Source organism: Gopherus evgoodei, chromosome 12 (genome assembly GCF_007399415.2).
Source record: "Gopherus evgoodei ecotype Sinaloan lineage chromosome 12, rGopEvg1_v1.p, whole genome shotgun sequence".
Taxonomy (NCBI): Eukaryota; Metazoa; Chordata; order Testudines; family Testudinidae; genus Gopherus; species Gopherus evgoodei.
Window position 1 is genome coordinate 7,957,911 of NC_044333.1, and position 24,821 is coordinate 7,982,731.

The 24,821-nt window shown below is 42.3% G+C and overlaps 1 protein-coding gene across 2 annotated transcripts in view; it reads right to left on the reverse strand.

The window, feature by feature from the left end:
* RSPRY1 (ring finger and SPRY domain containing 1) overlaps window positions 1–24,821 on the reverse strand; it is a 60,100-nt gene that overhangs the window by 17,569 nt on the left and 17,710 nt on the right. For both annotated transcript variants that reach the window (XM_030581441.1, XM_030581442.1), the window contains exons 2-8: window positions 23,727–24,221; window positions 19,170–19,222; window positions 17,294–17,406; window positions 8,446–8,572; window positions 6,575–6,633; window positions 1,376–1,442; window positions 572–703 (exon numbers count right to left, since the gene is read on the reverse strand). In XM_030581441.1, the coding sequence (XP_030437301.1) occupies window positions 572–703; window positions 1,376–1,442; window positions 6,575–6,633; window positions 8,446–8,572; window positions 17,294–17,406; window positions 19,170–19,222; window positions 23,727–24,073 (898 nt within the window). In that variant the 5' untranslated portion in view covers window positions 24,074–24,221. The remainder of the gene's footprint in view (window positions 1–571; window positions 704–1,375; window positions 1,443–6,574; window positions 6,634–8,445; window positions 8,573–17,293; window positions 17,407–19,169; window positions 19,223–23,726; window positions 24,222–24,821) is intronic.

The following is a 24,821-nucleotide window of genomic DNA, read 5'->3' on the forward strand; positions in this document are numbered from 1 at the left end:
CTGGTAGCCGTGTGGGGTCCTTCAGCGAGTCAAAGCTTTGGGCCCACTAGTTAGGCCTGGATTGGTTTGTTACATAAACGACAGTTTACCAGAGAGCTACTCTTTTTTGGTTTCTCAAATTATGAGAATCTAGTCTGCTTAATAAATCACAGGTCATAATCCATCCTTGTGCAGATCTGGTACTGGCATAGCCAAGAATATCACAATGGTTTTCTTTGGGACAATGTCAGAATACAAGTGTAATCTAGCTATTTTGAGATTTGCTGAAACGTCACAGCAGTTACAGAGCAAATAAAGTTGAAGAACTTTAATTTTAATAATTACACAAGGTTTGCTTTTCAAAAATTAAGGCATGCAAATGCACATGGATTTATGCACCTTACTTCTGTGTGGACACTGGATATTTGCACATACAAATATGACTAGACATATAAAACTATCAATAAATACTTACACAAAACATGGTATCTGTGCAAAACACACACACACACACACACACACACACACACACACACACACGCCATCCTGCAAAGGAGCCTTAGTGTGAGAATCCTGCTCACACTATACTTACATAGATTGTCTAAACTCCACTGGGCACAGAATCCCACTTGACGTTTTAAATAGTCTGGATTATCTGTCCATTTCTCTAACAGAGCAAGCTGGTCACTAATACAGGATTCAGAAATTGTCATTTTATTTTCACCTGTAATTTAAAAGTGAAAAAAGTAATAGATGTAAACAAGAAAGAGTGATTTCAAAGACAAAAGGTAAATATTTTACAAGTACACTATAGAAATATTCTAAATCTCAATATTAAACAAAAAATATAAGAGTTCATGTACCTTCTCCTGACAGAAATGCAATATTAAATATTCAGCATTTTACTGTACTAAATCATCTGAGAGCAGGGCTATTAGCTAGGAAAATAGTCTATTAACAGGACACATTTTTTCCAGCCATGGAGAGGCCTTCAAAGGGCTCCTATGCCTCTTCCCATCCCCAAAGCTACTTTTGATGGATAGCAGACCCTACGTGGCAATAATCAGAGCTATATTTGAGGACAGCACACAGTATAGTGACGGAATTGTGTTGTGTTCCACCCATTTTCTTTCCAAGGGGGTTGGGCTCGCTAGAGCAGCAGTGACGCTGAGGGCCTGAGCACACTTTTCCCTAGAGTGATCTCATTCCCTGTCAGCCCAGGTATCGCTGATCCTTATGGTGCACTAGGCTTAAGCTACAAGTTGGGAACTTCAACATGCTTATTTCAAGTGCATGCACCTGGGACAGCAGATGTGAGCCGATGAAGGAAATAACCATTCTGGGACAACATTAGTTCTACTGTTTTTACCGTAAGAAGTACTAGGCTAATACTTACTTGTTTGTGCAAACTTTTCCAGTGCTATTAGTGCAAAAAGCATTACCGTCGGATGGGACTGGAAATTCTAAAGATAACGAGAGTATTAAACACATGCCATAGCTGTGCAAGATGTTTTTGTTGGTTTGTCTAATATAATGAAAACATTTTCTTAAAACGAGCAGTCAGATTACATTTTCAAGACTCTTCACAAGAGAAAGGCAGAGATGTTATGAGTAAGGCTATGTTTTAGTCATGGGTATTTTTAGTAAAAGTCATGGACAGGTAATAGCCCCCTGACCTGACCATGACTTTTAATACCCATGACTAAATCTTACCTGCTAAGAGGGGGTGCTCCTGAAGATGGCTGGGGTGGGGGGGGGGGGTGGAGGGGAGGAGAAGGAGAGCGCAGAGCGATGCTTCTGCTGGGAGGGCGCGGCCTGGGGTCCCACTGCCACTGGTGCTGTACTGCTGCTCCAGGGTGGTGCCGGGGACCAGTTGCCTGGGGCTGCCAGAGCAGCGAGCTGCTGCGGCTGGCCCTGGGGCTTCCCCAGCTGCTAGAGTGGTCCCGGGGGCAGCCGAAGCAGTGCTGCAAAATTCATGGAGGTCATGGAAGCCGTGACTTTCATGACCTCTGTGAATGATCTGCAGCCTTAATCATCAGCAACGGGCACAGTAGTAGGGGGGAAGTGGGCCATACTAGAAGTACTCACAGGACCTATTTCTTATGTCACAACAGTTTTTTACCAGTGTAGTCTATCTACAGTAGAACCTCAGTTACTAACACCAAAGTTACAAACTGATCAGTCAATCACACCCCTCATTTGGAACCAGAAGTACACAACAGGCAGCAGAAGGGGGAGAAAAGCAAATACAGCACACTACTGTGTTAAACTACTACAAAAAAATAAAAATAAAGGCAAAGAAGCATTTTTCTTCTGCATAATAAAGTTTCAAAGCTGTATTAAGTCACTGTTCAGATGTACATATTTGAAAGAACCACCATAATGTTTTGTTCAGAGTTAGGAACAACCTCCATTCCCAAGGTGTTTGTAACTTTGAGGTTCCATTGTACTTCAATGGAGTTGCTCCTGATTTATCACTAGCTTTCATTGAAGGCCACTGAATTTAAAAAACAAAAACAAAGTTTCTAGCCCCAAATGCTAAGATTATTTTTTTTCAGAAAAACTCATTTTTCTAAATTAAACCTTCAAGATGCCTCATTCTAGTAACCTCAAATTTTGCAAGTTTTTTTTCCTTTGAACAGAATTCATGCAAAAGAAATTTCAGATGGAAAGCAGCTATTTGAAATAATTGAAGTGTAGGCTTAGCAAAAAGGAAGGCTAGCCTTCAATATGCTCCATAATATAAACAGAAAGTTTTGATCCATACATTATATTATATATTTGATATATAATTTTAAATGTCCTTATCAGGTGTTACATAGAGTTTTCAGTTTGCCCTTATAGTAATTAACACAAACAAAGGAGATGCTAATAATGATTAACAAGCAGTTTGGCACTACCCCAAGAGAAAGTTTGGTAGACAAAGTAGTTTATTTCTTAATCAAACAAGCATTTTATTAGCAAGTGAAAGTTTCTTCTAGGTTAAGCCATGTGATTTCTTTAGAATTTGGTAAACTGTAGTAATAAGTAATACTTGGCACTTAGATAGGTGCTTTTCATTTGTAAAGCTCAAGTGCTTTTTGTTTTTTTTTTTAAAAAAGGATACCATTACCCTCATTCACAGATGTGGAAACTGAGGTACAGAAGTTGAGTGATTTGCTCCAGGTCATGCAGTACATAAATTTAAGAGCTGAGAAGCACTTAGGTCTCCTGAATCTCTGCATGTGGCCAACTGCAGGCCATTCTGCCATGAGAAAAGAGGTGACCCTTCCCAGAGGTGAGAGTCAGGAAGATGAAAATTTGTTAGAACCCTTTGTGGGACAGTCTTAGTAAAACAAGTCTGATTTTTTAAAAAAAAAAGGAATTTAGTGGTTGTGAAAGATTAAACAATATCCTCTGTTCATCCAGAAAACAGACACAGCATGGGCAAGATCCCCCAGATTAATGGGGCAATTTATCTGAACCGTGGGGGAAGGAAAGGAACACCCCTCAAGGATGTCTACCCTGCAGCTAGGAGCGAGCCTCCCAGAGTGGGCAGACAGACTCGCTGGTGGGGCCTGAGCTAGTGCTCAAAAAAAATAGCAGTGTGGATGCTGCAGTGTGGGCTCTCAAGCCCACCCAACCTCCTATGCTTGAGAATCTGAGCCACAATGTCCATGCTGCTATTTTTAGCATGCTAGCTTAAGACCGCTGGCACGAGTCCATCTACTAAAGCTGGGAGGCTCATTCCCCGCTGCAGTGGAGACATACCCCAAGAGTGAAAATTCAGTCTCACCCCAGACACCCCACCCCCAAAACACATACACACGCCTATACCAGTTTCAGAATAAAAGATGAAAACAAAATTTACACAAAGTCAAAACAAATAAAACCTATGATAATTCTGCTCTACCCTTCCACTATATATAATCTACACAAAGTTCATCATACTCAGTGGTGACATCTGCAAGTAACATGTGTCAAACCAAAAACTTATGTTGTGAGTCTCCCTTTGAAATAGCAGCTAACACAAGAGATGCTTCATCCAACCTGTAACTGCCTGCTAAATGGCAGGTGTTATTACAGAAAAAATAAAATGTGATCCACTGCAATGCTCGGATAAAAAAGTTATGTTCAGTTAAAAAGAAGTTATGGTTATATTGTGCCTTTGCTTAAAAACAACCCTCCCCCACGTCTTTGTTTCCATGATACCTAGAAAGGATTCAACGAACTAGCAAGTTCTGCAGTTTCCAAAGACATTTGACAAGAAACAGCCACAAAAAAAGATGGACTTGACTTAATTGGCTCCCTTAATATTATGTCAATTACTTGTAATCTTGGTAAATGATAAGTGCAGAAAACCTTTTGAAATCTTTTATACCTATTATAGTCAGCATTTCCCACAACAGAATCAAATAACTACTGCAAAGTCTCCTGCTGTAGTTTGTGCATGTCTAATAATGCTTTCACTCTTGGGGAAAAAATGGCTATGGAGTTTAACTTCCATGAAGATTTTCACTATATATAATCTATGACCCTGATTCTGTCCAACGCACCATTCCTTTTACACCAGGGTTTCTCAAACTTCATTGCACTGTGACCCCCTTCTGACAACCAAGTTACTACATGACCCCAGGGGAAGGGGGTGGGGAGCCCAAGCCCCGCCGCCTTGAGTAGGGGATAGAGAGGGGTTGGAGCTGGAGTTTGAGCCCCGCCGCCTTGAGTAGGAAGAGAGGGAGGCTGAAGCCTGAGCCCTGGACCAGGGCTGCCCTAAGGATTCAGGGGGTCTGGGGCAAAGCGAGGTAGCGGACATAAAAAAAGGCGCCACCTGCTGCAGCACTTGTACTCACCAGGCAGCGCTCCAAGTCTGCGGCAGGTTCTTCGCTCGCTCTGAGTCTGTGGCGGCACTGAAGGACCTGCGGCCAAAGTGCCGCCAAAGACCTGGACTGCCACCGGGTGTGTAGCCAGAGAAGGGATTCTTGGCAGGGCTCACGGGGCCCCGGGATAATTGCCCCATTTGCCCCCCACGTCCGGGCAGCCCTGGCCCCGAAGCCCTGGGTAGAGCTCAGGCTTCAACTTCAGCCATGGGTCCCAGCAAATCTAGTGATGGCCTGGATGACCCCATTAAAATGAAGTCATGACCCACTTTGGGATCTCAACCTACAGTTTGAGAACCGCTGCTTGATACTGTTCAGTGCTTTAGCCCTCATGTCAGGAGTTCTCTGTGAGGAAGGCTTGCATAAGATCCTCAGTTAATCATGTGCTGGGAACCTCACCTATATAAGGCATTCACAACAATTCTAAAGCTCTCTTCTTCTAAACTATATGAAGATTAGTTTTGCTTTAAGGGGCTTAAACTACCCAATGGCAGTAAATTCAAAGATCAGGATTAAAACGCTTTCCTTTTAACCCACTGCACTGGTAATGCAATCCGGCTAGTATGTCCGATTGCTCTCTGCACCTCCATCTGATGGAATGGTGAGGGACAGACTTTTAATCTTAACCCCACGTTTTCGGGAGTTGTTTGGCCAGGCCCTTGACGTTAATGTTACTTTTGGATTTAATATAAATATCATCTGTTCATTTCTGGGTACCAAGTCCAAAATCCCTAGGATTGCTCCTAGCAGGAAATATTCCTCCTCTACTCCAGAGAGGCCCATCCTTAGTCACCAGTTACCGATCTGAACTGGCAGTAAGGTACATAACCCAGACTATAAGCCTTCTATCTGAACCTAGGCGTCTTTGGCTTGATTATGGCTTACTGTGAATGTGTATCTGAAATGTAGATAATTTTAGCAGTACAGTACTTTTTGGTGAACTGTTTGCAGAAATAAGAGCACAACAGAAATTTTAGAAGGAATAAGGATCACTGCAAGATATCACAGGGTATTAAAGTACAAGATAAGGGACATCCTTTCCTTTACTCCAAACTAACGTTCAACTGCATCCTTGACCTTTGAATTGACAAGACAGCAACTTCTTAGTTCAAATCTGTTCTTCACTTTGGTCAAAGTGAAAGGATGAACTTGCTGTCTAGGAATACAATTGTGTATACTGTAACTTCCATAGCACATTAGTATCAATGCCAGGGTCTGAACAGCACTAAGAATTCTGGAGCAGAGACTCATTTTCTCTAGGTTCTGTATAGTGCCAGGCACATATTCTGTGCTTCACAAATTAAATAAAACAAAATAATTGTGGTCTTTAATTTCATAGATAGTCCTTCCTTTCTTTTTCATTCTCTCATTAAGCCTTTTTGACCCCTTCCTTATTAAATGGAATCTTTCTATAGTCTGATGTTAGATTTTCCAACAGCAACCTAGAAAGTTCAAAGTTAATGAGTCTGTCCTTTATTTTGATTATTTTTAATTTGTATGATTTGGTTTTGTATGTTGAGCTCATGACTGATTTAAGTGAAAAATGCTGTAGGTAGAGACAAAGATCCCACAATTACAAAAACTGATCTTACTGCGCTCCGCTGCAAGCAGTTTCATACAAAAAAGAAGAAAAAATATCAGCAGCATTTGCTGAAAAACAAGAACATTTACCACTTATGCATACAGAAGCAATTAAGAAGCTAGAGGAGCCAAGAATGCTACTGTGCTTGGATACTTACCAAGCTCTGCAGTAAATATTCCTGTATTCCTGGGCTGAGTAAGCCTATACTTGCAGGACCTGCAAGAACACTAAAAATGAAATGCATGTATGGGAACTGCTGCATTATCTTTTCATGTCAATTAAAATTTACCAAGGGGGGCATCTTCCCTGAAAAAGACTTTGAATTCACAAAAACAAATTAAAGTAGTACTCAGGGCTATGTTTTTGCACACAAGCAAAAAATGTACACTCTGCTGTAGGCTTAATTTATGCCTGCAGTTACTATGACTGTGCTCATAAATCAGGTATCTGAATGCACAGTCATGGATCTACCTTCCCTTTCTATGCACAAATAGTCACGTGCACGTGCCATAGCTGTAACTGTGTAGTTCTAATTATCTTCGTATTACTATAAAGACACCTGTCACCTTGATATCTGATAACACTTATGCCTATATATTTTTGAAAAACAAACAAACAAAAAAAAAGCCACTGGTCCCCAATGTATATTTATGTAAAGCAGGTAATTTCTCAGATATTTTGTATTAATAAATCAAGGTTAAAAAGATCAGCTTCCTCAATCACTGGCACAAAATGAGTAATGCCCACAGGATCAAATTCCGCCAGCTTGATGCCTAGTCACCCAATCTGCGATTGGCATTGTGGCAACCAACTAAAAATGCCCATGAACGCTATCTGCTTAAGGTAGTGTGGTAGAAGGAAGGGCATTCAGTTTCATAAAACCCATGAACTGTGACAAATTGGTACATACACAAAAGCACTATTATAAAACAGCATTGACCCCATCACTGTCTGGATTTCTAGAGAAGCATCTGCTCTCACCTAACCAAATGGAAACGGTCAACTAACATAGGATCTTATTTTGACCTATGGTATCGAGAGGGTGGCGAAGAGGAGGAATTGTAGTTTTTATGTCAAATATCTACATCAAAAGTCACTGTTCGTGTAGGAACTACACAAAAAAGTTATGGTCTTTAGTGCTGTCTCTGAAGCAATAATTAAATGCTATTTTTAAAATCGTGCTCATAACAATGGGGCACAAACTAGGAATTTTAAAAACACATGTTAATTTCAACCACCCCTAGAAAGAAAAAAAAAAAGTTGCCAAATGGGGCAACAATCAGAAGGCAATGGAAATTTCACTTTCAGCTTCAGGCAGGGCATTATAAATAAGTGGAGACTAAAGAGACCTATAAAAACAAGAGTCACTTTTTGAAAAGGAAACTCTCAGTGTCCTTTTAAATAATGTAGTTGAAGAGCATTTGCTTCAGGCAACTACAACAGAACAACATTTGTCTGTAGTGGAAAGAACATCCATCATCCTTCCACCTATTCTCTTTAATAAGAATAATTTGTCCTTGATCATCATCTTGCCTACTGGCTAATGTGTTCCCAGAAATTCTCTCATCTACCTAGGTTAGGCCTGTAAAAACGTTAGCATTGATAATTGCATCATCAAGGCTGTATCAGGAAATCTTACTTTGCAGATACTTGAAATATATACATGTGTGGATTGAGACAGTAGACAGTATTTGGTCCTGCCATGAGGGCAGGGGACTGGACTCGATGACCTCTCGAGGTCCCTTCCAGTCCTAGAGTCTATGAGTCTATGAGGTTTTATTTGGTAAATCAAATATTGAGGGAGTTCAGTGTAGTAAAATCAAAGTTCAGAGCCAAGCTGTTTGCTGGTTACTGAAATTAAGCCTCATCAATATTTTGATCATGCAGCAGATTTGGCCTGAGCTGAGAGACAAGATCTCTCCTTGTTCCAAAACGTGACCTCAGTTCTACAAAGTCAGCTCTGAACGTTGCTATGCTGTGACACTATTGAAAACCCAGTTAAGCTTTCAGACTGCTCCTTCTGCTTACCTGCTAGTTTCTCAGCCAAGCAGCCCAGAACTGCAGTTGTATTACGATGCTTGGCAGGGTGACAGGAATCCTGGCAGGCAACCGCTCCATTTAAATTTAATATTTCAGTTAATTTCTGCAATGCATCCTAAAACAAAGATAGAATGCTATTTAACAATATAGGAATTACGGAACACATTGTTTTCCACTCAGTCATTCAATACAAGTCAGTCACTCTGCTTCAATATCAATGCTAACAGGGTAACATTACAGATGCCAAGTGATAGTTTCTGTTTTAAAGACAGACCAGAAGTTTAATTTATCTTAAAGAGTTACATTAATTCATTGGTTACTGCCAAATGAGCCAAAGTATGTCTGATTGCTCAACAGTGACGTGCTGCCAACTGTATGAGAAATATTGTTTCCTTAACTTCTATGAAGCAGTAAGATAGATGGCAGAAAACAGGGAGAACTACCACCCAAGTAGTTTAATCTGTTCCAAATATCCTGATGCTATTTAAAAAAAAAAAAGTTGATTGTTATAAAATTGAAAATACAGTAAAAAAATGATTTGAGCATAACAAAATTGGAGATAGCCCCCGAGTCCACTTTACAAAACTATGCTGTTGCTGACTCTAAAACCACACCCTCTCTCTCTCTTTCTAATGGCATATCCTGCTTATACTCACTGTGCTAGTCTTTTAAACAAGAATGAAAGACTAGCAGAAACCTATGTTGAGCATTAGTTTCCTCTGGCTATTAATGTAGGATTAAATTCAGAGTAAATCCAGAGTAACTCCCACCAATTTCAATGGACTTACAACAGTGTAATTCCAAATTCAGAACAAAAATTGCTCCACAAATGGATCCAAACTGCAACTCCAGATTCATCTCAACCCCTCTATCCTCAAGCTTTTAGGAAAGTTTCAGTTGAGCTGATTCAGACCCCAGCTTCACAACTAAGCCCAACACTTTGGGCTTGGCTACACTGGAGAGTTGCAGCGCTGTAACTCCCTCACCAGCGCTGCAACTCAGGATGTGGCCACACTTGCAAAGCACAGCCAGCGCTGCAACTCCCTGGTTGCAGCGCAGGCTGTACACCTGGTCTGCCTCGGGTGTAGCGATTCCAGCGCTGGTGATGCAGCGCTGGTCAGCAAGTGTGGACACCACCAGTGCTTTTATTGGCCTCCGGGGTATAAGGAGGTATCCCAGAATTCCTGTCCACAACAAACCAGAAGAATGGCTGAACTCCGATCTCCCCGTAGCTACTTGCTAAAAAACAAACACAGCAGCTCTTTGCTCCAGCCAGCGAAGGCAGGAGAATTGCTTTGGAATGTTCAAAGCTGTTTGCTTGAGGAGAGAGGGGGGAGGGGTAATGTTGAGCAACTGTTTATGTGGTCTGACAGCTATTTAGGAGTGCATAATTAGCATTTAGTGAATAAGGGCTTGGCTACACTAGAGAGTTGCAGCGCTGGTGAGGGGGTTACAGCGCTGCAACTTAGGATGTGGCCACACTTGCAAAGCACGGCCAGCGCTGCAACTCCCTGGTTGCAGCGCTGGCTGTACACCCGGTCGAGCCTCGGGTATAGGGATTCCAGCGCTGGTCAGCAAGTGTGGACACCCACCAGCGCTTTTATGGACCTCGGGGGTATAAGGAGGTATCCCAGCATACCTTAGAAACCTCTCTGGTAATCATGCACACTCCACTGCCCTGGGCTCAGCTGACCCCTCCTTTAAATGCCCCGGGAATTTTAAAAATCCCCTTCCTGTTTGCTCAGCCAGGTGTGGAGTGCAATCATTCATTCAATCAATCAGCGACCATGCCTCCACGCCCCAAATGAGCCCCAGCATGGAACAATTCCGAGCTGCAGGACCTCATCAGTGTTTGGGGTGAGGAAGCTGTGCAAGCACAGCTGCACTCCAGAAGAAGAAATTATGATACCTATGGGCAGATATCGCAGTCCTTGCTGAGAAGGGGCCATGAACGGGACGCGTTGCAGTGCAGGGTCAAAATAAAAGAGCTGAGGAGTGCTTATTGCAAAGCCCGTGAGGGAAATCGCCGCTCAGGAGCTGCCCCCACAACCTGCCGTTTTTACAAGGAGCTGGATGCCATACTTGGGTGTGACCCCACTGCCAATCCGAGGACCACGATGGAGAGTTCAGAGCAGGGAGAAGTGGGGGAGGGTGTAGAGGAAGCCGACAGTGAGGCTACTGGCGTGGAGGGAGACACCCCGGAGTCCCAGGAGGCATGCAGCCAGGAGCTCTTCTCAAGCCAGGAGGAGGCTAGCCAGTCGCAGCAGCTGGACGTTGCTGGTGAGGAAGAAACTGAGGAGCGTGCTCGGGGTAAGCAGATTTTTATGTTTTGGGAGAGGAGGGTCTGGGTTATGGCTGCCTGCATGCATGCCTAAACATGGAATAGCCCATTGATTTGCTCTATCACGTCTCTGTAATCTGCCTCGGTAATCTCTTGAAAAGTTGCAGCCAGAGCCTGCGCAATGTGCTTTCTCAAGTTTATCGGGAGAGCCACCGTGGTCCTTGTCCCGGTCAGGCTAACTCGTCCGATCCACTGTGCAGCGAGGGGTGGGGGGACCATGGCTGCACACAGGCGAGCTGCATAGGGGTCAGGGCAGAATCCACATTGCTGTAGAAGACCCTCCCTATCTTCCCAGGTAACACGCAGCAGAGATATATCTGGCAGTAGGAAACCCTGTTGAGAATTTAGGGATACTTGAGTGCAGGGCGCCAGGTTCGCATTCCCCCTCCAGCCCCGCGGTGCGCTCCGGTCTTCCACCCCCCCTTCCCAGCACATAGCCAGCCCCGCAGTGCGCTCCGGTCTCCCCCCCCCACCACGCCCCCCCCAGCAGGCGTCCAGCCCTGCGGTGCGCTCTGGTCTCCCCACCCCTTTCCCAGCAGGCAGCCAGCCCCGCGGTGCGCTCCCGTCTTCCCCCACCCCCTCCCAGCAGGCATCCAGCCCCGCGGTGTGCTCCGGTCTCCCCACCCCCTTCCCAGCAGGCAGCCAGCCCCGCAGTGCCCTCCGGTTTTTCCCCACCCTTCCCAGCAGGCAGCCAGCACAGCTGTGCGTTCCCCCCCCCCCCCCGCACCAGCAGGCCAGCAGTTACGCGGACCGCCCCCCCCGCCAGCAGCTCGCCACCTTCCTGTTCACTACTGTCCCCTATGCAGGACATCAGCTACCTCCTGTACCCAGTGCAGATAAACCCCAGTGACCCATTGGTCAATTCCCCCTCCCAGGTGCACTCAGGGCAGAAACACTCACCCCATTGCTCGCCATGCCTTAGCTTCCCTGGCCTCTCTGTGTTATGTGAGGTATGTGGGAAGGATGCTACAAAAAGTCTAAAAACTCCTTCACTGTGTGATAATAAACAATGTAGCCTCTGTGTATTACATGTTTCTATCTATGTTTTTTTTAGTGACCTTGACTAATGCAGCCGGATCACCGGCCTCACGTCGGTTGCAGAACTTGAGAAAAAATCCCCGAAAATCAAAAGAAGAATTGATCAAAGCAGTTATGATTCACTACAACAGAGAAAGTAGGAAGACGCAGGAATGGAGAGAGAAAATGTATGAATGGAGAGAGAAAATGTATGAATGGAGGCAAACAGAAAGCAGGAGAAAGGAATTGGCTATCAAAAAAACCTCAAAGCAGATGATAAGCCTCCTGGCTCGCCAAACTGAGTCTTTCGAGTCTCTCGTAGCCATGCAGGCAGATCGGTACCATGGTAACTCACACCCCTCCCAAAGCTCTCTTTCTTGTTCCCCAGTATTTGCACAAAACACCTTTCTCCAGCAGCCAGTTTCTTATTACCCCCAGCTTCCCCCAACACCTGTACGATCACCTACCAGCCCTGATAACTATAATTCTTACCCTGTGCACTCCACCCCCATTACCCTGCAGCATAGTAATCCTGAAGAGCAGCAGACATTGAACAGTAATCAAAACAGGACATATTCAGACCTCTGAATGTACAGTCCACCACCCTAACCCCCCTGGCCTTTTATATACTGTACTTTGAATAAAGGATTTTATGGCTTTTACAATACGTTTTATTATTGCAGGAAGTGGTAAATATTGTACCCCAAGGTAGAAAGGAGCACAGCAAAGGCACCAAACATTACTGTTGGCTCTCAGCATCAAATTGCTCCTTTAAAGCATCCCTAATCCTTGAAGCCCTTTCCTGGGCCTCCCTAGTAGCCCTGCTCTCTGGCTGTGCAAATTCATCCTCTAGGCGTCGAACCTCGGAGGTCCATTCCTCACTGAATCTTTCACCCTTCCCTTCACAAATATTATGGAGAGTACAGCACGCGGATATAACAGCGGAGATGCTGCTTTCCCCCAAATCTAGCTTCCCATAAAGACACCTCCAGCGGGCTTCCAAACGGCCAAAAGCACACTCCACAGTCATTCTGCACCGGCTCAGCCTGTAGTTGAACCGGTCCTTGCTCCTGTCAAGCTTCCCTGTATACGGTTTCATGAGCCATGGCATTAAGGGGTAAGCGGGATCTCCAAGGATCACAGTGGGCATTTCGACGTCACCTACTGTGATCTTGCGGTCTGGGAAAAAAGTCCCGGCCCTCAGCCTCCTGAACAGGGAACTGTTCCGAAAGATGCGTGCATCATGCACCTTTCTAGGCCATCCTGAGTAAATGTCAGTGAAATGGCCACAGTGATCTACAAGCGCTTGCAGAACCACCGAGAAATACCCCTTGCGATTAACGTACTCTGATGCCAGGTGGGGTGGTGACAGAATAGGTACATGCGTCCCATCTACTGCCCCTCCACAGTTAGGGAAACCCATTTCTGCAAAGCCATCCACAATTTCCTGCACGTTCCCCAGAGTCACAGTTCTTCTTAGCAGGGTGCGATTAATGGCTGTGCAAACTTGCATCAGCACCATTCCAACGGTGGACTTTCCCACTCCAAACTGGTTCGCCACGGATCGGTAGCTGTCTGGAGTTGCCAGCTTCCAGATTGCAATAGCCACCTGCTTCTCCACTGGCAGGGCAGCTCTCAATCTCGTGTCCCTGCGCCGCAGGGTAGGGGTGAGCTCAGCACACAGTGTCATGAAAGTGGCTTTTCTCATCCGAAAGTTCTGCAGCCACTGCTCGTCATCCCAGGCTTGCAGGACGATGTGATCCCACCACTCAGTGCTGGTTTCCCGAGCCCAAAGGCGCCGTTCCACGGTGCTGAGCACGTCTGTTACTGCCACAAGCAATTGAGTGTCTTGAGCGTCAGGTGTTTCAATATCATCGTCTGACTCCTCACTGTCACTTTGCAGCTGAAGGAATAGCTCCACTGCCATGCGTGATGTGCTGGCAACATTCATCAGCAAGGTCCTCAGCAGCTCAGGCTCCATTTGTAACAGAAATTTCAGAAATTGCGCTGCAGACTCACAATGCCGCCAAACTGCTCGGAATGTGTAGCAAAGCACCACGGGGCATTGGAACAGGAAGCGGAAAGACCCGCACACTTCCTTCCCCTTCCCACAAGCCACAGCGCCAAAATGGGACGAGGTGCTCTGTGGGATAGCTGCCCATAATGCACCACTCCCAACAGCGCTGCAAGTGCTGTAAATGTGGCCACACTGCAGCGCTGGTAGCTGTCAGTGTGGCCACACTGCAGCGCTGGCCCTACACAGCTGTACGAACACAGCTGTAACTACCAGCGCTGCAGAACTGTAAGTGTAGCCATGGCCTTAATTAAAACAAAAACAACTCTCCACACAGAAGTTATCAGCAGGGCATTTGGACAAGATTAGTGTAACTGAGTTTATAAAGTTTGACGTTTATATGCTTTTTGGGTCAGATTCTGATCCAGATTTAAACTAGTGCAACATGCAAAAAATCTGATCTTTGAGGGAGGTTACAGGGAAATGTAATTGTGTTCCCAAAAGAACAGCCACAAACAGAACTAATAGATAGCGCTGACAAAGCGCAAAGGGCATAGAGAAGAAAAAAAGAATAGCCAGCAATGATTGAGGAAGGGACTTGAGGTGAAAAAGTACAACTCAACTTAGAATGAGGATGACATTCTCAAATGCAGCTTTTAGCCAATCTTAGTGGAACTACAGTAGAATCGCAAAGTTACAAACTGACCAGTCAACCACATAGCTCATTTGGGACCAGAAGTGCACAATCAGGCTGCAGCAGAGACCAAAAAAAGGTCCAAATACAGTAGAGTACTGTGTTAATTGTAAACTACTAAAAAAAATAAAAAAAAAAGGAATGTTTAAAAAAAGATTTGACAAGATAAGGAAACTGATTCTTTGTTTCATTTAAATTAAGATGGTTAAAGCAGCATCTTTCTTCTGCATAGTAAAGTTTCAAAGCTGTATTAAGTTAATGTTCAGTTGTAAACTTTTGAAAGTTGGACTTTGCATAGGAGAGAGGAGGGGGTCTCCACCCACAAGAGAAAGTCTATTTAAACCCCTGGGAGACTCCTCCATTTGGTCTTCAGCTGGCTAAAGAGATATCCTTGGGGTGGAGAGGCTACCTGAAAGAAACTGGAACAAAGGACAGTAACTACAGGGAGTGTGAGTGATTGCGGGACCCCAGACTAGCAGGAGACTAGTCTGTAAAAGGAAGCTTACTGGAACTGGTGAGGTTATATCTGTATTCAGTTTTCTTAAACATAGACTTGCATGTTCTATTTTATTTTACTTGGTAACTTTGTTCAGTCGGTTACTACTTGGAACCACTTAAATCCTACTTTCTGTATTTAATAAAATCACTTTTTACTTATTAATTAACTCAGTATGTATTAATACCTAGGGCAGGGAACAGCTGTGCATCTCTCTCTATCAGGGTTATAGAGGGTGAAAAATTTATGAGTTTACTCTGTATACGCTTTATACAGGGTAAAACAGATTTATTTGGGGTTTAGATTCCATTGGGAGTTGGGCATCTGAGTGTTAAAGACAGGAACATCTCTGTGGGCTGCTTTCAGTTAAGTCTGTAGCTTTGGAGCACGTGGTTCAGATCCTAGGTCTGAATTGGATCAGACTGGCACGTCTGGCTCAGCAAGACAGGGTACTGGAGTCCCAAGCTGGCAGGGAAAGCAGGGGCAGAAGTAGTCTTGGCACACCAGTTGGCAGTTCCCATGGGGGTTTCTGTGATCCAACCTGTTACACAACCATAACAGTTTTTTCTGAGTTACAAACACTTCGGGAACAGAGGCTGTTTGCAACTGTACTAACCTTAACTGTTTTGACTTTATATTAAAAAAAAAAAAGACTCTACTCCACAGAGTTGCCAACGTAAGTATAAACAAATAAAGGAAGACTGAAGTTAAACATCAAAAAGCTAATGTTACTTTAGGTTGACTCTCTATGGAAAATTGTGGCTTTCCAAAAGTTGGGAATACTGACTTGACAACCCTGCAAAAAAGTCTTCAATTTATCCAGAACAGGTAAATGCTGGACAACAGCACTGCAAGCTTCTCCCCAGTGCTCACAAACCTGAACGTAGGAGACTGAGGGGTTTCTCAAGGGTGAGAAGACAGCTTATTCTTTATGTCCCACTTGGGCCAGCCTTTTCAAAACTGGATGCCTAAAACTACTGCACTTGAAAAAAATCAGACCATTTAGAAGTACTGAGCAAGTCATTAGAAACTGGGGCATTTTATACCTCTGAAAAAAAATCAAGCACCCACATTTGAAAGATTTGTTGTTAATACTTGGCCTCTCCTTTGATAATGCCAACAAAAGAGCCATTTAGTGCCAACTGTAATGGTGGGTTTGTTTTTAAATCTGGAACTGGCTGAGATCACATCTTATTTCAGTCTACCTGGAAGACTGTATGGTGTTGACTTTTCACTACTAACTCAGGCAGATGGGTACCACTAACCATGGAAGAAAGAGGCTCCTTACCCAGTTACAGTATTTGATCAACTCCTGAGTCATCAGCTACTCAGTTTATAATTTTAGTTAAGAGCCAATGAATTAGAAGCTTCCCAATCTCTCACCCTGTAGCAAATGTACAGTAAAAATTAAAGTTGGCACAGTAACAAGTGTAATACTAATGGAAGTTGCAGCAATGCCAGTGTCAAAAAGAGTTCATGACAAAACAGAGATTTAAAAGGCCTTTAAAATAACAACACACGCCAAATCATGTGAGGTGCTGTGTGCCCTGTACTCCCACTACATCCAATGGGATCTGCAGATGCCGAGTACCTCACAGGATTGGGACCCAATAACATCACTTCATTTCAGTTTTTAAAATGCCAGAAGCTAAACGACTGACTTCTATTTGTAGTAAAATAGAATTTATCCAGTTATGAACACACAGCTGGCCATTCATTTTAACCTTACTTTAAAAGTAATGAGATCCAAAAGTCAGTATGCAGCAAACAAAAGCTATTTTTAAAATTTACAATATTGATCCATTTATGGCTAAAATGTGTAAGCTAAAGCCAAAAAAATGTTTTGTCTTATACATAGATAAGTCATAAGGAATTCAACACTGACACGAAGTGCTAGTTTAAAACACGGAGAGCTGAATTTGCACTGATTTGGCATTCACTGGGCATGTACAAGGATAAACACACACCAAGCGGGCAGAAGGAGAGCATAGTGGCAAAAGCAACGAACAAAAGAAACCTCCCTACTCTCTCTCCAAGCACAAACTATTTTTCACTCTCTTCTCATCATTTTTTCCTGAAACACTTCTACCATCAAATAGCCCATTGAATGCCAGATCTTTTCAAGTTACCCTACTTTATAAGTAGCATCTGTTTTTAGCCGACACCCAGGATGCAGTTTACATCACGGGTGAATGCAGCCCAGAGACTTCCATGGGAGTGGCAACCACACCAGGTTGAAATTTGGCCACAGAACGCATGCATTATTAAACTTACTTTTGTTGGCAGTGGACACTCATCCAGTAGTAAGGTTATAACAGCTGGCCCCAACGGATCTTCTAATGGAATAACTCTAATTAAAGACTGGACTACTTCCAGCCAGCCGTCATCTGTCAACCACAAAACAGAAGCAACTCTCAGAAAATGGTACTGCTATTTAGAAGTGTTCAAAACATGCTGGTCAATATAAAAATCACACTTCAGTGGCATTTTAAAAAAAAAGTGACCCTACTGAACTCATTTGAATGTCATATTTTAATGGCTATTATTAAATGAGCAGTTAATCATGCATATTGTAGAGTTGTGGAATTTTAATTTGCTGAAGGCTTTTATTTTGGAGAGAATGTAAATTCCTACAATTGCCAGGGTAATGCTAGACAGAACATTTTAAAATGGTCTGGGAAACAATTCCGCCAATTGTGAGCACCTGGCTCTTGATTGGTTACAAATGAATTGGTTCTCAGAGTTAAGTGAGCAATGCCCATTTTTGCTATTAAACAAGAATTTACACTTACTGCCATGCTTCAGACCAGGATTCAGCACTGACATGAATGGGACTGCAGGGAGCATAAGTCAATTCTGATTTTGACTTTTCATTGTTGCTTATGAAAAGCATTTTCAGAAATTCTCACCAATTCATATATATGAACCAAGATTTCCATTTACAGGAAAGCAAAGGTAAATACTATATAAATTAAAAGAATTATTTACCAAAAAATGCATCAATTTAGGCGTTAAAGACAAAGTAACAAGAGTATTGTCAATGGAAGATGCAATGTCAATGCAAGAAATAAGAGATGGGCCTATAATTTTTCCCAGAAGCAAAGAAAATATAGAAGATTATGGGTTTTATCTGAAAATGACCAAGAGGAGATGAGAGAGGCTTCAAAAATACTAAGGGCAAGTGTGCATGGACCATGCGGGAGTTCCAGTCAGTGCCTTGGTAAAGTTTTAGTGGTATTTGCATGTTGCCTTGAGGACATATTTTGCTTACCAATCAAAGTTTAATGATTACTATCTGAACAGGTTAAGTATTTTCTTAATTACTTGTCTGCAAACTAAGGGCATGCTTACACATATACTCACTGCACTGCATGCTAGAGTGTAAACCAATGTGCCACACAGTAACTGTCCATGTGGATCCTGCTGACACACACTCAAAGCTCCCTAGGCGCTTTGAGCTATGCGGATTTACACACAAGCTCACCATGCAGCAAGTGTATGTGCAGACATGCCCTCAGGTACACTGGGCCCAATCCTCAGCTCTTTGTACACACTAGGACTGGGTGTTTTGGATCCACAAGGAATGTAGCACCAGGTCTAATGTGGTGCAATCTTGCAGGGGAACGTTGCATATTAAGCGACAGGAACAGACTCTGTGCCAGCATAGCTCAGCATCTAGAGCGTGTTTAGGGACAGGGTGAGGGCATGGCCACTTCATCTGTGACTGCTGCTGCTACTAGACCAGCACTAACCCCTATCTGGAGGGGAAGGGTTGCAGTCACTATTCAAGCACAGGGGCTAGAAGTGTGGCAACCCACTTCCTGTACATAGATAAATTCCATCCCTTCACAAAAGTCCAGCGTACCTTATTGCAGAAAGCCTGTTAATTGAGTTTATAGCTGTCAGCTGGCTGATTTTGCACAGTTCACTTAGTAATTTTAACACAATTAGAACGTGCATTTTACACTAATATGATGAGCTCAGTGAAATTATGAAGTACTGACAGTATTTCAATAATGAACACAAATTGCTAGAATGACTAGATATAACAACATGTCATTACATGCAGCCATATGTTTCTCTTTAGAAGGAAGGTATTTCTCTGCCTCTGGCAGTTGCAACCAGAATACTGAACAAAATGCGTTAATACCTGTTTCTGCCATTTCATGTAATGTTATCATTGAATAAGGAGGTTCCTGGTCACTGAAAGACAAATATTACATGGTCAAAGTTGCTGTACCATGATCAACACCACATACTTAGAATAAAGTTCAGTGAACAGACATGTACTGGATTCATCTCTAAGAAAAAAAAAAGTTACAGACTACAAATCTCTAATAGGATCTGAAACAGAAATGTGTATTGCCTTGTACTCTGGCTTAAAGTTACGTTTGCATCTCCAGAACAGCTGATAAACAAGATATACAGCGATCTACATCTGCATGTTTAAGATCTAGAGCCCCTAAAGTTTAATACTATACATTGTAAGGCATTCCTGAAAACATGTAGTAAGAGATACTGTACTTCAGAGGGCACAAACAAAACAAAGAATAGACTGAGCGAAAAAGACATTGAAGATTAAATGATGGTTTTTTCCCCAGAAAATCTCTTAACATCTCCTCCCACCCCCCCCCAAAAAAGGGGGGGAGAGGGCCTGAAAGACAAACAATCCACAGTGTCTTTACAAACTTCAGTGTTTTATCAAGGGGAGCAGAAAATAGGTCTGTTAGAGGGGTTTGGTGAGAACAAACTGAAAATATTTAATCCCACCTTCCCTTTTCCTTCCTCACCCAAAATCTAGCAAGTGTTCAGCTAGTGAAATCGTAAGAAATACAGAACAACAATTTAGGAGTAGGAGTAGAAATAGAAGAGAGATGGAAAGCCTAACAATACAAGATACCGGAATATTGTAAACAAATGGTAAAAGAAAACTTAGGACTCATGGGAAAGAAAATAAAACAATGAAAACAGAGGGAAAGCTCAAAGGATGTCATAGATGCCTCTGATTCATCTGTTCCAGTGAAGCAGCACAGGATTTATCAGAGATTTAGAATGGCAGGTGAAGGAGTTGTTCATGCAATAGTGGAAAGAGTTATGAAAGGGTGAAGGGCACTTCAAAAAAAATAAGAAGGAAGTCTAGAGAAGCTGGAAGGAAATGATCAACAGCCTGAGATACAGAAAAGATAACAAAATGCAGTGTGGTATTAAGTGACAATTGTTTTTCCACCGAGAAGTTAAGAATTTTTAGACAAGTCACTATCACATCAGCATTCCATGAGTATCACATGCTCAATCTCAGGCAGCATTAAACAAAGTTTCACATTAGAGGTTAAGGATGGAATTAAGTATTCTACAAAGGGAGGTTTGCACAAGTAACAAGATGCATTTTCAAGGCCCTAAAACAAAGATTAGATAAAAATGAGGACTCAAGTACAAAGTGTTATTAACGAGGCATCAGAGGGATTGATGTCGAGATCCCAACTTTATTCTACACACAAACAGCTATGTCCCATGGCAAATTTTACCCATCTATCGGTACTACTCAACAATGGGGGCTGTACCCATGTAACAGAGTAAAACTGCAGCTCTAACAATACTTAGTACTTCTATAGGAATTCTCATCTCTCAAGTGCTTCACAGATGCGACTTGTTCAAGGCTAAAGAGGGAATCTGTGGTAATGCCAGTTTTAGAACTAGGGAATTCCTCACTCCCAGCAATCTCTATAAATTTAAAGTAGTCTCATCTACCATGTTTGTGTGAACTGACATTAAATACAGTTGGATTAAAAATAAAAATGACCGATTAAAAAGGGTGCAGCTATCATACCTTAAAAAAAAACAACAAAAAACAAAAAACGAAAAAACCCCACAGAAGGCAGTTGAAATTACCTATGAAGAATTCCAGCATTAAATTTAACAGTATTAGGTTTCTAAATAAAAACAAGTGGTGAAACTGGTCTTTTTCTTACAAGAAAAGGCTGTATTTCCTGTTGAAATAGATTTTAAACTTAAAAACAGTTACCACAAAAATATTAACAGGATATTAATTCAAGTATTTTGAAGCAAATCTGACCAAGCTGCTACACATAATACCTTAAAACCAGATTGAAAAGAAAGAAGGTAATAATCACTAACGGAAAAGGTGGAACTATGTTGAAATCTGAATTAACCTCAAGATATAAAGATAAGACAGCTCAGAGAAATAAAATGCAGAAGTAAACGATGAAAAAAAGAGGTTATTTGGCTCTGCAGGTGTTCTTGCGCATTGTAAACTAGCCCAGAAAACTGAATCAGAAGAGACTTACTCAATGTACAAACCTCAGAAATGTATAACTCAAGTCATTTTAGTACCATTAGTTTTCTCAACTGCTCACCCATTAGCTTTTTATTCCATTCCTTTACACTTAGTTCTTCATACGAGGGCTCTATAGACACTCTTCTGTTTCTATCCTCCCTGCAGCACAATGCTTTTTTATGAGCAAGTACCGGTATATATTCTCTGGAAGTCTGTTACTGTGTTTTCACACAGTGGAGATGCTCAGAGCAGCCGGCAGAGAAACAGGGCCTTTCCTTCCACGATGTTCTTTCAATTTACATTAACAGTAAAAACACATTTCTAGCATTCTGGTTTTACTCTTCCTTGTCTGTAGTAGACATTTTAATTTTCCAAACATTGTTCCCTCCACCATATACCCTTCCTCATGTTTGGGATGAAAAAGAAAAACATATTTTTGTTCACTACTTCATTTGCACACCACCACCTTCCACCACTGCACTTTTTAATTCTTCATTCTTGTATAGACAGGAGGTACCCCGAAAACACCCCCCCCCCCAGTTTCTTATGGTGTTTTTTGGAGACAATGTTGGATTTTATTTCAAAAGCTAATGTTAAAAATCTGCAAAAGAATGTCCATTCTTGTGAATCATGATATAAAAGGTAAATCATATGTGGAGTAATTAAATAGTCCATTTAAATGGACTTAAATTACTTTTCAGGACAGTGGATTTTGAAGAAAATGCCGTGAAGCATATTTTTTAGAAAACAAATATCCTGAAATGTTACTCAAACCTCATAATTAAAAGCTAAACAATTTTTTTTAAAATCTACATTTACTCTGAAAGAGCATCTGAATATTTCTGAACAAAGGAAGCTTGCTTGCATTTGGTTCCCAGGTGGGCATGGCTCAGATCCACCTCTATTGTTTATGCTGTTTAGCTTAACACTTGTTCTCAACTTGGACAGACTGGCCAACTTCACAGTTGTTTCCTCCAAGTTTCATTTTTAGGTTCTCAAATAAAACTAAGTTCTGAGTTGGAGACACCATAGGGGAAAGCTTCTGTTTCTACAGTCTCATGTTACACAAAACCTTCCATTCGACTGCATTTTTTTTTTTTTTTAAAGTCCAGTGGAAATGTTTCTTTTGGTCTTAAAGGGACACTATCAGCTTAAAGTCTAGTTCTGAGATTCTCCAACTCTTCCACAGATATGGTACATAAATGATTTTCTTATGGACAGTTCCCCATCATTCATGATTACATGACATCTTTGAGGCAACTACGGCAACTGATTATATAGAAAACAACATTAAGAAAATAATGTTTTTTTAACTATCAATATAATTTAGCAACAGAAAACAAGGAAGTGAGTCAGCACTCCAAAAAAAAAAAAAAACAAAAAACAATCCCCCCCCCAAGTATTTACTACACCTACCCCAGAGTCCTTCTGTAAGCCAAAGACGTTTATCATCATATTTTTCTGTTTTTGTGTGTGTTCTTCTTTCCCATGTTGCTGAGGGAAAGACCCACATCGAGCTAAGTAGCCATAATGTGGTGTCAAATTCATAAAGTAAATAAGTGGGGGAGGGGGGGAAGATGCGAAAAATATACATTTCAACAGCTTTCATTTATAACACCTCATAGGTGTTGTTTGTAACTCTAGTGGGTAAATTCTTGCTGAAGGTGTCCATTTAATGTTTTTATAAAAAAATATAAACGTCAAGGCAAGTCTGACCTCACACACCCATTGACAGCATCCTCCAGCAGAGAGGCAGACTCCTCCAGCAGACATACTCCAGAGTGCCCATGCAGATGCATGAATCAAAGCTCATTATCTTGAGATTTATCCAGTTTAAGCTCAGACCGAAGCTATTTAATATAAAGTGCAATTGACATCGGTAACAGTTTCCTCCTGTTTTGGGCTCTCCAATCCACTCTTTTATCCAATCCAAATAATGATAAACAAACACTTTAGAGGCCATTTCAAATATTTATGAAAAGCAACAGCATAACCATCAAAAACAGGGACAGATCCTGTGATTCTTGTGTATCTAAAACCACCATAATAGGGGCTCTGAGCATGCATTAAGTGCAGAATTTGGCTCACCATATGAACAATTATAGAGTGCTGGCTTTAAGAATAAGAAATTAGATTTGCCACCTGGAAGAGTACACATATCTAATGAAGATGAAAGCCGTCTCGCTATAGGTTTGTTTAGCCATTTCCAGAGAGAAGTATATACAAGTAAACAACATTCTTCCAATGCAATTGATTTTTGGAGAAAAATAACTTTCCTTCTTATTTTAAAAATATTAATTTCATGCATGCTCTTGGTGGTTTCTGAGTAAGAGATTTCTTTAATCTTTAACACCAAAGTTTTCAATGGAACAGTTTTCATTAATATTGAGTGATCCTTTTGGAGGTACTTACTTATCTACCAGTGTCCGTATTACTGCCAGCGTATCAAGCACTAGTCCATCCACATTCTGTTTTTTCCTTCTTGGTTCATGTGGCCCTCGCCCCCTCCTGGGTGGCCTTACAGGGTCCCTCGGATGGCTTCTTGCTTCAGGTACTGGTACTCTACTATTCTGTGTTTGCTGATTCTGGGATTCTACGTTGTCTTCCACACCACTATCATCTCGACAAACACAGGAGTTGCCCATGTTGCTAGCACCCAAAGTTCCCAGTATGCAGGGGATGTGCTGCTCTAGAGTCAGCAGTAAACCTTGGAGAAGGCTTCTGCTAGCATAGAACACAATCAGAGCAACTACAATCATCTAGAAAGATTTAAGAGTAATGTTTTTGTGATCCTGAATTGTGGTCTCTGCATTTTATGTGTTGCTAACAAGCTGGAATGAATAGGGAATTATAGATCTAACTTCCGACATCATCAATTAAAATATGCATTGTTATCCGGAAGCACATCTGGGGGAAAAAAAAGAAAAATGGAAGTCAATCATGCTTATTACTCAACAAATTTATTGAAACAAGTCTTAAAGTTCCTCCTTCAATAGCGAAGTAAACAATTAGTTTGAAGATACCTGATGCCTGGATGGTGTTTGTGTGTATCTGGGGCACATCTTGACATTTTTGTGTACCCAGGACTCCCACTGAAATGCCTGGAAATTTAGTGTGCAAGTAATGCTGGTGTGCAAACTGGGTAAGTTTTAAACAACTCAACATGTGGAAGCACATGTTGAAATTCTGGCAGAAACAGCCCATAATCTTTTAGGCTACAGCAGGGATCAGCAACCTTTGGCATGCAGCTCGCCATGGTTTGTTTACCTGCCGTGTCCACATGTTCGGCCGATCGCAGCTCCCACTGGCTGCAGTTCACTGCTCCAGGCCAATGGGGGCTGCAGGAAGTGGCGGCCAGCACATCCCTCACCCGCGCCGCTTCCTGCGGCCTCCGTTGGCTTGGACAGCGAACTGCAGCCAGTGGGAGCTGCAATCGGCCGAACCTGTGGATGTGGGAAGTAAACAAACTGGCCCAGCCCACCAGGGTGCTTACCCTGGGAGGCCACA